We start from the raw sequence: 18,228 nt of genomic DNA on the forward strand, positions 1-18,228 counted from the left end.
AGATGTAATAAAAAAGAGAGACATTTCTTTTATTGCCCCCGTAACTCGGGGCTAGTCATATAATCGCGCCTTGATGGGAAAAAAGGCCTGGTTAGATCGAGGCCCGTCAAAGTGTTGTCGGTACTTTTTAGTGATGACCCCATTGACTGAGGCAGGCCCTGATTACAGTGTGTCTACGTGTGTGTGTGTGTGTGTGTGTGGGTTGTGGTGGTTGTACACTAGCAGAAAAACAGCAAGATGTATCTCTAGAATACGAATCACGGCTGCTTTCTTTACATTTTTATAGGGTGTTAATACTTTGTTGATTATAGTAGAAGCAGATTTAATGACTTCCTCGTCAAAGTGACGCCAACGGCCCCAACGGCTCCAACGGCTTTGTCACCTCGTCCAAGCTTGAATTACAAATGTTAACAAACGTGCAACTTATTGGAAAATCCAACAGTCCTTCCTGACTTCTGTTGGAGATAATGACACAGACAGAGTTGTGGCTCGGGACTAAAGAGGATGGTAATCCCAACAGCGCCTCCGTTCGCTCCAGTCAAGGCCTTTTTTTGCGACACGGAGAGTTTGCCAGTTGGGCACCAGTCGTTTCTCTCACTTGTGACGCCGGCTAACGAGCAATTCCATCTCCAAGACGGCGATCAGAAACACTTTCAAAAGTAGCCAATGTCAAGACTTCCCATGAGCCTCCGAGGCGAGAACCGCACCGGCGTCCAAGACGCACTGATTTGAGCGTTTGCTTGTGTTTCAATTGTTTCAACCGCGCTGAATCTCAGTCAATATGTCACAATCCACTGAGCAAAATCAAAATAGCAAAGGACAACAAACATTACAAATCCATATTTACTTCTCTGTAAAAATCTGTTAAACCCTCCGAGCTATTTCCAAAGCAATAGTCCAATAAATCCACCCGACCGCCGCCGAGCGCTTCGAGTGCAGCTGAGTGTGTTGAAAGCTATACGGCATGTTAAAGGTTAGAAATAAATCTGTTGCTATGTGGAGAAGGTGCAATAATTATTTGAGAAGCTGCAGTTCTTGATCTCCTGTTTCCTTCCATCTTTTTCTGAGTACTCTGTTATCTGCACTATTCCATCAAAACCCACACTGATAACAGACTGGAGAACTCAATTGACCTTGACTGAGTGTAGCAGAGGAGACACTTGTGGTGCTGAGGAGGCGAGGGAGAAGGAAACCAGGGGTCTGTCTCGCTGGCAGACAACCTGCCTTCACTTGTTTTTGAAATATTAAACACCGATCGACAGGACGACAACCTTATGAACCACTGCTGGAAAAATGAATCAGGTTTATGATGATGTATGATGATTTATGGTGATGTTTGGATATTTAAAGGGAACCATCTTGGTTTGGTATAATAATTCAAATTGTTATGAAAAGGAAACTTCTTCCTTTACAATTAAAACATTTAACTACGGTTATGGAATAATTGTAGTATGTGCAAAAAAACCCCAAAAACGTCAAAGTTGGTCTCTGGTTTTAGTACTTGTTGAACTGATGATGTCATTCCAAGGTGAGACTTGTGAACCGATGATGTCATTCTAAGGTGAGACTTGTGAACCGATGATGTCAGACTTGTGAACCGATGATGTCATTCAAGGTGAGACTTGTGAACCGATGATGTCATTCTGAGGTGAGACTTGTGAACCGATGATGTCAGACTTGTGAACCGATGATGTCATTCAAGGTGAGACTTGTGAACCAATGATGTCATTCCAAGGTGAGACTTGTGAACCAATGATGTCATTCTGAGGTGAGACAGTTAAGTAGTTAATTGTGCGTTCTATATATTGATCATCATGTGGTGTGAAATGTGTTATAAAGTCAGTAAAGAATCCTGATGACACAACCGTTAAAACACACAATAAAATCCTCCAAAAGGTTGTTGAAAACAATACAAAATGTTCGACAGGGGGCGATTATTTTCACGACAACCTGTTAAACCGTCTTCAGTGGCGACTGATTTCTGAGAGAGAGAGAGAGAGAGAGAGAGAGAAAGAGAGAGAGAGAGAGAGAGAGAGAGAGAGAGAGAGAGAGAGCGAGAGAGAGAGATGACCCAGACAGAAGCTGGCAGCTGTCAATACAATAGGAAAGTGCCGAATGCACACAACAACAACACACACACACACAAAAAAAATCCCGAACCTTCAGCCTGCCACATACAATAATGATTCTCCTCTGACAAAAACTGCTGACTGGTAAATTATTCATATCCATGGCATGAATAAATAAAATAAACAGGCCCCGCACTCAGTCTACACATCCAGGAAGTATTTTGCTCGTTTAATCATCACATGTGAACAGAACCTGCAACACATTGCGTAAGCGGCCGGGTCTTCTGGGACGGCTGCAAACTTGACCAACTGCCAATAAGTGCTTGTGCTTAATTTCCACGAGCCGTTCGCCTCCCATCTGATTCCTCTTCCCGCCGCCTAAAAAAAAAAACCCTGAGCCCTCCCCCCCATTCGGTCCCTTGATAGTCCACTTGGCTTTGTTTCTGTGCGGCACCAACATCCATTTCTAATTAGCACCAGACGGAATCTCTACTACACAAAATATTTTAGACTAGCTTAGTGATTTTTCTTCTTCTTCTTCTTCCTTCCACCTACACCGAGAGTACAGCCGTGTCAATAGTGCCAGTGAAGCACCGCTAAATGAATTAAACGCCACACATGCCTCGCAGCATACTCCCCTCACGGTTTTTTCCTTCTTCCTGCACATGTAAATGACCTCCTGTCCCCGGATCTTTGATTGCAGATCAATGACTGTTTGCTTTATTCCAAACATTCGGGCACCAGTGAACCGCGACGCCACCGGGGGCAAATGTTGAACAGAGAATTTACAGGTTTGCTATCGAGCACTTTGAAACAATAAAAGCTGCTAGTGAGCTATTAAACAAACGAGAGAATAAAGTGGCTGCTGCGGACCGAGATTAACACGACAGATACAACGCGGCAGGGTGTAATTATTCTTTACTGACACCGACGTTTAGCCCCCGGAGCGGAACAGTGTTTACCACAAACACCACCGCCGCCGCGCTTGACCTAATCACGGGCTGAGATTTACCTGACTGCATTCGAAAATGTGCTAAAAGCTGATTTGTGTGTCGGAGCTGATTCTGGAAAAATGACGTCGTCCCCGACTCGCCGCCGCGTTTTGAGATCCACGAATTACTGCCGGACAATTTAGATACGTGGCATTTTATTGTTTTGGAACAAACTTCAGTTCCACTTGCAGAAGTGGTAACGACTTTGACTTTGGTGTTGTACACAAAACTATATATGTATGTACATATTGAACATGAATGACATCATCAGATGATGAGAGCATTTAAATACTGTCTGGTTTTGGTGGATCTTGTTCTTAGTTTTTTATTTTCCCCATTACAAACATGGCATGTTAAAATCATATAGCGTTTGTTTTTTCACACAATATGTAACTTTTCATCAGCAATATTGCACATTTGCAATATTACACATTTACATTTACATACAATACGAAGGGAATTTGATTTTTTTCTTTTTGTATTTGTGTATCTCTTGGACTTAAAATGCTTGAGATCATTGCCAGAAAATAATAATATGATGTTTATCAAATTCAAAAGGAACAAATATCCGTGCAAAATTGTAACATATTTACGTAAAATACATTATTTGTGCAACTGAGAGCTACAACAACCAATGTAAACCTCCGTGTGTGAGTGTGTGTGTGTGAGTGTGTGTGTGTGTGTGTCAACCTACTTGACCTTACTTGATTTAAATTCACTTCTCCAGCAGTCACCGTATCGACATTTTAAAAACGCTTCTTCTTCCTGGTTTCTGCAGATTTGCAGGTTTCAGAAACAAAACCAAAAAAAAAAGGGAAACCTTCTCCACCGGAAGTAATAATCAGAGGAAGCGCAGAGCACGCGTCACGATGAATAATGCAAGGTTGACGTGTATAATTGCATGGCGAGGGACTCCAAGAAGCGCATCCAGCCCGGCCGGGACAATGGAGGACGGACTTAGCCGCCGCTGCCAACGCCTGACTGTAGAAATATGGCAATCTCTATATTGTCCTGCCAATGTATTAAAGCCATGAGCTGCATTCCAGGTCTTGATTATGTGTGTGATTTGTGTGTTTTCTGTGTGTGTATTCGGTGTGTGTGTGTGCGCTTCCATCCATCCATCGCTTCTGACCAGTGTTGTGTACGTTGCACATCTTCATTTTACGAGGTTGGCACACATGTGCACGCAGCAATGTGTGTGTGTGTGCTCGGTGAGTGTACACATGTGTGTGCTCTTGCTGGCATGTCAGCTGATGTCCCCAGTAATCCAGCAGTGGGCCTGTTGTGGATTAGTAGCAGGCTCCAGGGGATGGGAATCCCATTCCCATTTACAGCTCTCCCTGGCAGGAAGAAAGGCAAGGATGCCTTCTCTCTGCTGCCTTCACACCGGTTGGAGCCTGAAGGTGTGTGTGTGTGTGTGTTGTTGGGAAGATGTGTATATACGGATGTCAAAGGGAGTGTGTATCATAAGTATAACGTTTGACATTAAATTCACTTTTCTCCCTGTTTCCCGTTCTTTCATTTCCTGCATTTCCTGGTTAATTGTGTCACTTTTTGTGTTAGACGACAACCATTTGAAACAGATGGGACAGGTGTTAAATGGGCATTTTTATTCAATTTCAAATTGCTGATACTCAATGACTTTATCCCCCTAATAAACAAAACATAAAGAAAACAGATTTTTTATTTATTTTATGATTTGCTATTAATCTATCAATCAAACTTTTATTACAGACTCAAGGTCCAGATAATACAAAATAGGTTAAAGAGAATAAATTACACAAAATCACATCTTTATGAATAGATATGTCTCTACAGATGCGAGTATAACTTTACTTTATGTTTGATAAAACCCAGATGAGAGTATTTCACTCAACAGATAAATCTTTACATTAACATTTCTTAAAACATCTTGTAAAGTATTAACTCCTACGGACACAAACATTTCACTAATAGTTTGTGTATTGTTGTGACATTTTGTTTCTTGTCATTCTTGCTCATTTATGAAATGACAAAAAAAGAAAAGAAAAGTGGGAACTCCTGCTGCTCCCACGTGGGAGAGGAGAAGAAAATATCAGTTTCCTCCAAAAACATCTGTGCCCGAGAACATGGAGTAGATTTGTCGTTGGCACTTCTACACATCTATAGTGACACACACACACACACACACAGACACACACACACACACACACACACACACACACGCGGGCCGTAACGCGACAACAACATGTAATTTCATCGCGCTCGGATTTGTCTCGAAGTCACTCGAACACCATCCAACACGAGAGCCGACCTCTTGACCCCTGAGATACGAGCGCAGCGTCTCCCCGCTGACAATTTAAATGCCACCTTTCTTCCGCTCGCGCGCAAAGAGAAAAACATTTTCTTTCTTTCTTTCTTTCTTTCTTTCGGCTTTGGACTCTCGAGGCAACTGGATAGCGCAACAAAAGATCTGCGGTGGCGAGTCCCCACGCAGACATTACATGTCAGCATCGCCGGCGCACTGTTAGCTCGTCCCCGAACTGTACAAAGCCGTCCTCATTCGGGGGGAGAGGGGGGTTCACCTCGCCAAGGTCAGCCTGGATTAGCCGCTAGTAACCCTATCAGGTCCGGCACAATGACTACAAAGCCCGGTGACACCGGGCTGTCAGCGGACTCTTTTCTCGGCAACCCTATCTGCCGCGACCCTCGGCTACAGAGCCACCGGAGAGGGTTAGTCCATTTCAAATTGTTCCCCCTCTTTTGTGTCTCCCTTTATTTGCCCCCTTTGATTTTTCGGCGACTCGTTTGGTTCGTCAATCAGCCCGTCTGGATGTGTGTGTGTTTGAAACCCATGCTGCACATAATTCCTATAATTTGTGGATTTTTTTTTTCTTCTTCTTCCCCGTTCAACATAGCCCATTATTTGTGCTTGTTACTTCTGAAGCCAACAGCCATTCCACCTAAATCCCTCCGCCCCCCTCCACCCTCCACCCTCCAGCCTCCACCCTGTGGATGAATGAGCCCTGTAGCTGTACGTATACACCAAATGGTTCGCTCTCAAACTAACATGTAGACTCATATTTAGCGTTTGCTGTGCATCAAATGGTTTGTTCTCAAAGAAACGTGTAGATTTATGGCAGTATGAGCAGTATATAGTCGGTAATATACCGCTATATACATGGAGGGACTATTAGCGGTTCGGCTAACAGTCCATGTAACGCTTCAACACACAGCGTGTACTTTGTTCAAATGAAACTCGGATGTTTATAGTTTTTTTATCGAGGCGGCGCTTTGACGGAAACGTCAGCGATTCAGACAACACGTCAGAATGAAGCGACTTAAAGACTCGCTTAACAAGTTGCGCTTCAAGCCCATCGGTTTTCCCGCTTCTCCTTTTTTCTTCCCCGACGACTGTTTTCCCTCAACATCCATGTCCGTTAGCTTCATGTTAAACAAATCAACATCTAAAAAGGACAGGGAGCTGCCTTGTGATTTCTTTTTTTTCAAACTACGATAAACAAGTGCGAGTACGACGGCGACGGCGGCGGCGCTAGCAGCGTAGCGTATATTCGAGGCGCCGAAAAGGCAACCGATGTTCTCCACTTCAGCACATCAGAGGCGTCCCCGCGTCATGGCGCCCTAAAGGTACCCGTTTACAAAGTGATAGGGCTTAGGGTTTTTAACTCGGGGCGAGGAGCTGATTTGAAACCCCCTCCGCTGCCAAGCGCATGGACGGCTGCTGATTAGAAGAGGGTTGGCAGCGGCGGGCAGATGCCAGGCGGGGAGAAAGATGACGGCCTGTCGCCAGTCTGCCACCCAAACCCCTCACCCCCCCTACTGACCCCTCCCCCATTGTACACACACACACACACACAGAAAAAAAAGAAAAGACCAAAGACATTTCAGCGACAATCCCCTCCGAACGGGGGGAGGGGAGGATTGTTGTAGTTTGCTTTGTGGCACAATTCGGCAAACGTGACTCTGTTGTGATGACGGACTCGCGTTTTGACTTTGTTTGGACAATAAGTCGGCAGTCGAGGATCACAATGCAAGTATTGTTCAGTCTTCATGCCCACACACACACAGACACACACACACATAGCACTTTGTGCATGTTTGGGGTGTTAAATGTTGCCTCACCGACGCACAGAGGGGGAAACATTCTGGGCTTTTTTTTGGGGGCATTTGTCGACTGAATACTTTACATTACATGAAGGTGAGTTCATAGTTAAGGCCTGAAGATATTAACATTATATTTTTAAGGAGGAACACCTCAATGCATCGTTCTAGTAAGGGTCAACCACGAGGAGCCAAAGGTCAACGTCTCAGGCTTTTATCATATTCTGCTATATTCATGACCGTATTGGGTTAAGAGCAGCAATATGACGACATGGCATGTTTCTGTGACGCTGCTGCACGCCATGCATAGTTGGAGTTTTAGACAAACAAACACACACACACACACACACACACACACACACACACACACACACACACGCACACACACACATGCACATTTGCCCCCAAATGCAGCCACATAGTTAGAAACAACCCCATGCAAGTCATGCAAGTGGATGAAATGCAGAAGGGGCCACAGCAGCAGCAGCAGCAGCAGCAGCAGCAGTATCAGCAGCAGCAACAGCAGCAGCAGCAGCAGCAGCAGTAGTATCAGCAGCAGCAGCAGCAGCAGCAGCAGTAGTAGTATCAGTAGCAGCAGCAGTAGTATCAGCAGCAGCAGCAGCACCAGCAGCAGCAGCAGTATCAGTAGCAGCAGCAGTAGTATCAGCAGCAGCAGCACTGCAGAGCCTCCAAAACCTCAAACGCACATGAAAAATGTGAAATCAATATTTATTTCGTCATATGTGTAATAAACAAAGGGCAGGACATCAAAGCGATATCCTTTAGCTATTTAATTCAACTTCGGGCAATTTAGCCTGCGTTAAAGGGTAAGCAGTTAGCAATCATCGGGCAATGCAATACAAGCAACTCTGCCGCTTTGATATTATTCAGTGGTAAATTCTGCTGGGAGAAAAATAAATGAGAAATCAATATCTGTTTCCTTCATTCATGAAGGACGACATTTTTCATAAAACGACTGTTATGGAGTTATAGAAAGTGAGCAGGGGCAGAAAACCTGCTTTTATCCATCGATAGTCATATATTTATACTGTGAGGTCAATACATTAAAGGTGTGTCTGATATATTTCCCCTTTAGAAAAAACATAAAGCTAATTTAAGGAAACTTATTGTAACTGTAACTAACCAAATATGAAGACAACCCCTTTTTAAACACTTTTTAAATATTATACTTTTATTAACACATCTTTTACTCCTCGACATTTGAGCTCATTGCACTTTCTGGACCACTGTTTCCTGTTTTCTTAATGTCTTTTTGTGTCTTTTGTGAGAGCAAAGAGAAACCGGAGTCAAACTCCATATATGTGCAAACGGACATTAAAGCCATTAAAGCTGATTCTGATTCTGAATATTCGGTCAATAAAACAAGCCCAATCCTTTCTTGTGTCCATGTTTATAGCTCATGGCCGCTCACCTCGTCCTCCACATCATCAACACAAGTGTCGTACACACACACGGTGTTGAGCGTCAGCTCGGATAATTCCTATTAGTCCAAAGTGGCGATGAGGTCATGCAGGACGTCCCCGTGTGACTCCACACCTTCTCACTCGTCTGTCTGACCCGACGCTTTCCTCATCGGCCCCGCCTCCTGCTGTCTCTCTATCCTCTGGATGCTGTCTCTACCTGTCTGTCTGTCTCTCTGCCCGTCTGTCTGTCAATCCCCCCGTCTCCCTCCCATCTCCTATATCTCCTATATATCTCCATCAGCCTGGGACTAAAATATCTCAGGAGCTGCAGCCTGTCTGAAACTGAGACCTGGAATGCACTACAGCGGAGTTCAACACACACACACACACACACACACACACACACACACACACACACACACAGTTATACACCTTAACAGGCCGACAGGTGCACTTTCACACTGACAGTATATGCATACGTGCACTTATGCACACTCATGTACACATTATATAAACTTACACACACATGCAAGGGAGGGGAAAAAAAGGTCTCCATGCATGCACACACACACTCACGCACGCGCACACACACACACACTCACCGTGATGGCACAGCACTGATGTCTCCTGCATGGTCTGTGCGCAGAGGGGACAGTGCCCCCTGCTGGGAGCCGCGCGGTACTCCACACAGACACTTCTTCTTGACCCAGTGTGTGTTTGGAGCTCTAATTTGCTCTTCTGGGATTGATTAGTGCTGCCTGAAGCAGAGACACCACCTATATCTTCCTGGAGACTAAAATACTGAACCACTTCCTGAAGAGGAGACAGACTTTTTATTTTTTTTTTTTTAAATAAAAGAAGGTGCAGAGTCTGATCAGTGCTCCCAAAAAAGATGTCAAACTTACTTCTATGTTTGCCACTGCAGTGAATAATCACACAACATTTACGCTGCTCCATCACGTGATGGTGGTGCTCAATGGGCACTAAACTGACTTTTAGTTTGGGAATATGAATTTATGAAAACACTATCACAGGTACAACGTGTTAACTATGTGTCAATCTCACAAAAAAATATTATCAGAATTTAGAAAATAATTTGCTTTTATAGAAACATTGATGTGACCAAAAAAGTTAATTTTCTATAACATCAATGAGTCAATTTGTGTGTACAATCTGTGTGTTGTTGTTTTATATGCTTATGTATATTAATCTAATATTAGGTAAAGTAAATGTAATAAATGTAACATGTTATGTAGTATTTTCATATTGTGTTGTACAATTACTTTTAATGTGGAACATGTATTTGCAAAATAAAGACAGCAGTAGAATTGAAGAAAAAAAGCATTATCAACAATTTTATTTAATGTATTTAAATATGGTTTATTTTACCAGGAAAACAAATACAACTCCTGACATGATCTAATAACACTGTACTTATGCATTATGACGTGATAACACACTATTAGACACCATGTAATGCTCATAACGTGTCCATATCCTTCCAATAGATTAAATGGAGATATAATGCATCATAATGTCTGCAATTTAAATTAAAAAACAGGACACCATGTGATATGTTGCAATAATTATCACAACTGAAATATATAACAATGACTTCCGGGCTATTTTGTGTGTGTGTGTGTGTGTGTGTGTGTGTGTGTGTGTGTGTGTGTGTGTGTGTGTGTGTGTGTGTGTGTGTGTGTGTGTGTGTTCTAGGTGTTAACTAAATAAATAAATGAGTCAGTCCCGCTAACAGGCGCCTATTTAAAAGGTGCTGTTGCTGTTTGCAGCTGTCAGACCTCACTGCAGCAGAGGAACAAGACCTGATGGATGAACACGTTCAGTCCGATGAATACTGATGAGGAAGACTGCTATGGGCCACTCTTCTTCTTCTTCTTCTTCTTCTTCTTCTTCCCCCAGCAGTCGCCACCTTGACTGCTCCCGTTTTCCAAAAAACAAAAAAAGCGCTGTCACAGTTTCAGGTTCCCGCCACGCTGCGCCGCGCCGCGTGTCTCCAACAGAGGTCATTACGCTGTAATCACAGTCATGAAGAGGACGAAGGACGACGGGCCCTGAACACACACACACACACACACACACACACACACACACACACACACACACACACCACGGTGACACACGACAAGTGAGAGCGTGAGCAACAACACAAAACAAACTGTCAAACTTGTCTCATACAATTGCGCACGTGCGTGAGGACAGCGCCCGTTTTCCTTCCTCCCACGTGCGCAACGACGATCACCGTCAGCGTCATTATTGCAGATCAACGTGAGCGTAACGATACGGGGTGAGGGTGTGTGTGTGTGTGTGCGTGTGTGTGTGTGTGTGTTTCAGATGTCTTAAAGTGGTGAGAAATGAAGGAGAAGGAGTCGGGAGAGAGACTCCCGCAGACACACACACACACACACACACACACACACACACACACACACACACACACACACACACACACACATGGACGTGGACTGCAAGGGGAGAGAGAGCACTGACCATGTTGGTCTCTCTCTCTCTCTCTCTCTCTCTCTCTCTCTCTCTCTCTCTCTCTCTCTCTCTCTCTCTCTCACGTGCGCGCGCAGTTGTAACGCAGGAACAGTTGTGTGTGCGTGTGTGTGTGCACAGGTGTGCATGTCTTGATCACACAGACCTTAAAACAAACAAATTGAATAAACCAACGGCACAAAAAGAAGAAAAAAATGATTGATTAAAAACCGCCTCTCTCTCTCTCTCTCTCTCTCTCTCTCTCTCTCTCTCTCTCTCTCTCTCTCTCTCTCTCTCTCTCTCTCTCTCTCTCTCTTCACACACACACACACACACACACACACACACACACACACACACACACACACACACACACGCACACTGGTGCTGCAAAAGAAATTTAAAAAAAAGTCAAAATGTCTTCATTTCTATAACAATAACTTTTCCCTGAAATAACTGACAAAAAAACCCCAAAATTAATCCGTAGAGAAATTAATTTGCTTTCGCAACATTTACTTGATGACCTCATCCGTCTCTATGTGTCATATTTTCTTTGAAAGAGTGATAGAATCAGGACTAAACGGACTACTTTTCGCCGCGTGCAGTCCCGCTTCTGTTCCGGAGGCTCCGTGTCTGTGAGGCAGAAAGGGGGCGGGGCTGGGATATTCAGATGAGCTGAGTGACAGCTCCAGTTTCCCCCAATGCTGTGTGTCTAAACTCCAGCGGCTCCTTCCTCCTCAACTCCTCACTTCATAGTGCCGCGTACTAAAAACATCGGACGCTAGGGGATCAAGCCGCATGCCACATCGCCTCTATGTGGGCACTTTAACGCATCTTTTCCCAGTAAGGGGGCTGCGGAGGGAGGACTTTTTCTATTGCCATTGTCTGATGACTGTTTGCATGGCTGATTATTGACTTGATTGTTTACTATTTTTGGCTGCTGTTGATCGCCGCCTTTGCGCGTTTTTTTCTTCTTCTTTTCTTCTTCTTCTTCTTCTCTCGGATTCGGTGAAGCTTTACACCCCCGCGCGCACCAATGTCCTATCCTCAGGGTTACCTCTACCAGCCCCCGGGCTCGCTGGCTCTGTACTCGTGTCCCGCGTACGGGGCCTCGGCGCTGGCCGCCCCGCGGAGCGACGACTTGGCGAGGTCGTCCTCCGGCTCAGCCTTCAGTCCGTACCCGGGATCGGCTGCTTTCTCCGCGTCGGCCGGCGCGGGCTTCTCCAGCCCGCTGTCATACTCCACGGACCCGACGACGGGATTCCCATCCTACATGGTAACAACAACAAAAAACAACACCATGCACGCACGTGTGATTCTGTAGGATTAGATGATATTTACGTACACGCGAGTGCGTAAAATGAGTTTAAATTGCGCAGCTTTTGCAATGGTTTTGTTATGAACTTTTCATGATGTGCACGGCTTGTATAACTGTAAATGCAGTGGCGGACTGGTGGGGTTCTTACTTTAACACCTTTTGGGCTTAAGTAGGATTGTGGAGCAGAGTAATGGCTTGACCAGCGCTCAGCGCGCAGCTAATCATGGAAAACAACTTAGCTTTTTTTATTTTAATTTGAGCCTTGAGCTTAGCAGTTCATTTGTGTGCATTTGACACAATTATTCAACAAACTGTGTATTAATCTCCCATCTTAAAGCAGTCGTTAAACCCACCAGAGGCTGACTTTCTTTATTCTGAGTGGAATAAACGAGTTTTTAACACGAGAAGCGGGACGTCAGCGCACTTGAAGCGCGTGTGTGTTTTTATGAAAGGTGCATCGCAAGTGATTTGCTAATGGGATTTGTAATGCTGCAAAGAGGAGATGTGTTAACACATCCAGGCTAACAGCAAACAAAAAGCAGCCGCTGCAGAAAATGAGGAAGTTAATAGGCGATTAAAGAAAATTGAAATTCTTCCTTTTTTTATTACTATTATCTTAACGGCTTTATTAACTGATCACCTTGTTATGAGTTAATCTGATAATGAGCATAACCATTAGTTAACTATTAGTTTGTGCGGCCTGCTGTGTTTACTACTCTGGCTTGGATTATTATTTCTACTTAACGAGTATGATTAATTATCAAAGCACAACATTAAAAATAGATTTTTTTTAAAGCTTATTTTTAACAATACACACTGCTCGTTATTATGGAGCCTATTTATAATTCATACTAATTCAGGACGACGTCTGCATGAACCCTTCTGCCATTTTCCAACAAAACAAATGACAGTTAATGTAATTGTAATATATTACAACGTGTTTTAAATTATTTAAAAATGATGTGAGGTGTTTTTTTTCAGTCATGTCACATTTGAAACATTTTCAAAACACATCCTGACTGTGTCAACTCCCCCCCCCCCCCCCCCCCCCACACACACACACACACACACACACACACACACACACACACAGAGCTCTCCATATGACGCGCAGGCGTCCGGCATGGCCGGGGCGTTGAGCTACCACCCGTACGGGAGCCCGGGCTACCCGTACCAGCTCAACGACCCGGCGTACCGCAAGAACGCCACGCGGGACGCCACGGCCACGCTGAAGGCCTGGCTGCAGGAGCACCGGAAGAACCCGTACCCGACCAAAGGCGAGAAGATCATGCTGGCCATCATCACCAAGATGACCCTGACGCAGGTCTCCACGTGGTTCGCCAACGCCCGCCGGAGGCTCAAGAAGGAGAACAAGATGACGTGGGCGCCCCGGAACAAGAGCGAGGACGAGGACGAGGAGGACGCGGACGCGGAGAGGAAGGACGCGGAGCGCTCAGAGAAAACGCTGGAGATCAGCGAGGCGTCCGCGGAGGACGAAGGTGGGCTATAAAGAGGGATTATAATGAGCCAAATGAAATACAGAATCAATAACATGCAATTATCAGTGTATAACACACGTGTGCACATCAGCTGGGTTGGATCTATATATTTTATATCTAACATCTGGCTGTTTTAATATGGATATATATATATATATATATATATATATATATATATATATATATATATATATATATATATATATATATATATATATATATATATATATATATATATATGTTTGTATATTTAATATAAATCATGGTTCTAAGACGTTTTATTTTCTTTAACGTGATTAATGGCAGGTCACGTGTCAAAGTCGTCATGGGGCTTTAATGTTAATGCTGTTATCCTGGTGACACGTTTGTGTAATTATGTACAATAAGGAGATCATTAAGAAATGCTTCAACTCGTATTTTCTACCATTTAATCTGATAAAGTTAATACTAGTGGACATAATCAAGCCTTATTATTGATTGCTTTGAATATGGACACAACATTTGAGGTACTTCTACAACTAAATTAGTTTTGGGATATTTGTATTAATTAGTTTTTTATGTTGGAATATATGCCTCATTAATATTCAACATGGTGTACAGTGATTGTCACCTGTCACCATGTCTTTATCTAATTATTTATATATATGTCAAGTCCTTATTATTATTATCATTATGTCCCCCCGGCTGTCTCAGGCATCAGCCTGCACGTGGACACCCTGACGGACCACTCCTGCTCTGCGGAGTCTGACGGGGAGAAGGTGATCAGCGCGCGCGCCGGCGACAAGTGCGTCGAGGAAGAGGAGGAAGAGGAGGAGGAGGGACACCGGAGCCACGAGCCGCGAGCTGCGCTCTCGCCCATATCCGTCACGTCGTCGTCGCCGCCACGAGAATCTCCTCTCCTCGGTCACCAGCACCACCAGCACCACCAGCACCACCAGCACCACCCCCACCACCACCACCACCACCAGCTCCATCACCTGCATCACCTCCACAGCCAGCAGCAGCAGCAGCAGCAGCAGCAGCAGCAGCAGCAGCAGCAGCGCGAGGACTTGGCCCGCAGCCTCATCAACAACCACATTAATACCAATAAATCGTCTTCCGGCCTCGACAGCAGACCGTCGCCTCCTCCCCCGGCGGTCAAGCCCAAATTGTGGTCGCTGGCGGAAATTGCTACCTCGGACCAAAAGCAGCAACATCAGCAACAACAACAACAACCGGGGCAGCAACCACATTGCCTCTCCTCCTCCTCCTCCTCTTCCTCCGGCCTCCTCACCCCCCCGACGTCCTCCACCACGTCCCCGGCCGCCAGCTCCCCGTCCCTCTACTCGTCCCCTTCCTCCATCCTCGGAAGACCGATTTATTACACGTCTCCCTTTTATAGCAATTACACAAACTATGGCAACTTCAGCCCCCTGCAGGGCCAGGGGATCCTGCGGTACACGAATTCGTCGGGAGTGAGTCTGGTTGCCGCTGCAGCGGCAGCAGCAGCCGCCGCGGCCGCCGCGTCCGCCGCCGCGGCCGCAAACGAGGGTCTGAGTCTGAGCTCGTCTCAGCATCAGGCTCTGGAGGCTCTGGAGGCTCTGGAGGCGAGCGCGACCCCCAAACACAGGCCGGACTCTCCCCTCGTTAGGATGAACTCCAACCAGATTGTTGCTGTCGAGCAGCAGCAGCAGCAGCAGCAGCAGCAGCAGCAGCATTTCAGAGCCGCGCATTTAGAAGCGAAGAAAGGTACGTAATCATGAGACGCGTTCAAATGCAAAGGGGAAAAATAACATTTTGAAGATTCATTTTAATCTGGAGTGGGATTTTTGAGATTTTTTTTTTTAAGCGTGGAGGGAGGCTGCTGCGTGGCGGAAGTCAAATGAGTCACTTGTTTGCAATGCAAATCAACTGTTTATTTATGTGTTTTTTGTCACTTTCATGTGTCTTAGTAGTCAAACCCATGATGCAACATTAACAATGCATGAGGCGGAAGTGGCATTATTTTACACTATTGGCGAAAAATGACTACGATTTTAGGATTATGATACAAATTGTACTTATTGACGTCACAGCACCGTCAAGGCAAACACACACACGTGTAGCTCGACATACAATTCTCAGTGCATTTTCTGGAATAATCAATTAATTATGATTTAAATATATATGTTTTAATAATACATGCGTGTTAAAGTCTGTCAGTGAATCATAAGGCATCGCATTAGAAAGCAGAGATGTTATATTAGTGTAGTTTATACTGCACACACATGCGCAGTAGAGGCTACACAATTAACATGAAGGCCTCACGTCAACCTAAACACACGCACTCACGCGCGTGCACACACACACACACACACACACACACACACACACACACACACACACACACACAGTGGCAGTTTGTGAATCCAAAAAGTGGAGAAATGTTGCCATATACTTTTGACCAGGAATCCTATTTTTTTGTATTTCCTTCGCTATGCGTGTGCTTGTGTGTGTGAGTGTGCCAGTGTGTGTGCGTGTGTGTATGTCAGTGTGTGCGCCCGCACAGCAGGCCTCAAACTTTATCTTTCAGTCGGATAATTATAATTACACAGGGTCAGCCAAAAGCAAACACATCACAGTTTGCCGCGTGCGTTCATTCAACTTCACATATTCTAATGTCACTTTGGGTTTATTGTGTGTGTTTTTTTTCTTCTTCTTCTTCTTTTTGTACTGGGTAATTAGACAGTGGGGGATTTTAATATAAGCACTTGCAGTATGATACGTGTTGGGTGTAGAGCCAGCCTGGAATGCCGTTGTGTGTCTCCTGGAGGGGGGTTGTGTGTATTTATGGTCCCGTGGTCTGCAGGTAGGTGTCACACTTGCTTTGACTATAAAGCGAGTGAAGACGCCACCTTTTGGCCTCGTGTTTTTAACCCCCATAACCTCCATACTTCATCTAGTGCCACCATATAAGCTGCTATACCGCCTCCCTCCTGCTCTGCAGAGGCTCACACACTCTCTGCATCACGTGTGTGTGTGTGTGTGTGTGTGTGTGTGTGTGTGTGTGTGTGTGTGTGTGTGTGATTATTAATGTATTAGCTCATGGGGGTATTTGTATTGTTTTTCTTGGCGCTTTGTTGATAATCATGATGACATTATGCTGGTTTCATCTCCCGCTATATGTGATTTAAATGTTATTTCTCAGGTTCATATAGTTTGCTTATTTGCCACGGTATATTATTTCAATGCATATTCACGTGTGGGGAGGAAAAAAACACAATAATTTGGCCTTTTTCTGTGAAACAATTGTAAAAAAAAAAAAAAGAAAAAAAGAAAAAGAAAAGGAGGGACGTAAAGCGAGCGGGACTGACGTGAAGTTGAGGACTTCAAAGTGGAAAAGCCTACATTTGATATTTATTTTTTTAAGTGATGGCGACACGATGCTTATGATTTATGCAAGTTGTATTGCAGAAATGAGAAGCTGACATCGTCTGTGTGTTTGTACATATATAAACATATATATTATGGAGGGTTTTTATTTGAGACGCTTTTTTTGGGAGGGGAGGGGGAGAAGCTTCACAATCTTGCTATCAGGAGTACTTTTACTAATTTATATCTTTGAATGTAAATGAAATAAAACGCGCTGGTGTGGATGTACGATATCCATTATTCAAAGGAGAAAATATTAAACTGTTTTCCCAACTAAATCAATCGTGGGGAGTCATTTTTTTAAAATGTATTGATATACAACATGTTTTCTATCCACTCTGCTCATTCTTCTTTCTTTTTGTTGTTGTATTTCAGTCACACGCACATGGGGGGATGAATTCTTGATGAATATCGCTTTTCATACATATTATTTTTCACAGATTGCGCAATCCATTCTTTTCCAAATGGATCTTTTTTTTCAGGGCAAAGGGGGAGCACATATTCCCGACCTTTATTTGGGATAAACGACATACTTATTTAATTTCTTCTCCTTCCTCTGACACACATTTATGTCCGCGTGTGATTAATCCTGCCGCGGGACGCGCGCGCGCATTGCGCGCCTCCCAGCGGGGCTCGTCCCCCTGGAGCTCTTTCCTCTTGTTTTTTTCTTCCAGCCCCGCGGTTCAGGATGGGTCAGTCCCTCCTGCTTCATTACGACACGGCAGTGAGCAATCCATAAAAGTCTATCTAAGCATCTGCCAGCTCCAATGGGCTGTGTGATGGGCCCTAATCGGACAGGCTTCCCTCTGCTCTTCATCACCCAGCGCTTGTTACAGGCTTTAGGACACACGCAATTAAACAATTTAGAGAGGAAAGAAGGCTTAAGTTTGAGGACATTCATTCATTAATACCGCTGCTATATAAAAGTAATCATTATAC

At 44.5% G+C, this 18,228-nt stretch overlaps 1 protein-coding gene across 1 annotated transcript in view; it reads left to right on the top strand.

Annotated features, from left to right (window-relative positions):
• Positions 1-11,864: 11,864 nt before the first annotated feature.
• irx2a (iroquois homeobox 2a) overlaps positions 11,865-18,228 on the top strand; it is a 6,658-nt gene continuing 294 nt past the window's right edge. The window contains exons 1-4 of the mRNA XM_068568941.1: positions 11,865-11,925; positions 12,097-12,358; positions 13,494-13,899; positions 14,593-15,627. Of these exons, the coding sequence (XP_068425042.1) occupies positions 12,119-12,358; positions 13,494-13,899; positions 14,593-15,627 (1,681 nt within the window). The 5' untranslated portion in view covers positions 11,865-11,925; positions 12,097-12,118. The remainder of the gene's footprint in view (positions 11,926-12,096; positions 12,359-13,493; positions 13,900-14,592; positions 15,628-18,228) is intronic.

This window comes from Clinocottus analis, unplaced genomic scaffold, assembly GCF_023055335.1.
Source record: "Clinocottus analis isolate CAN_PGR_092001 unplaced genomic scaffold, fCliAna1.0.p SCAF_9, whole genome shotgun sequence".
In the NCBI taxonomy this organism is placed as follows: Eukaryota; Metazoa; Chordata; class Actinopteri; order Perciformes; family Cottidae; genus Clinocottus; species Clinocottus analis.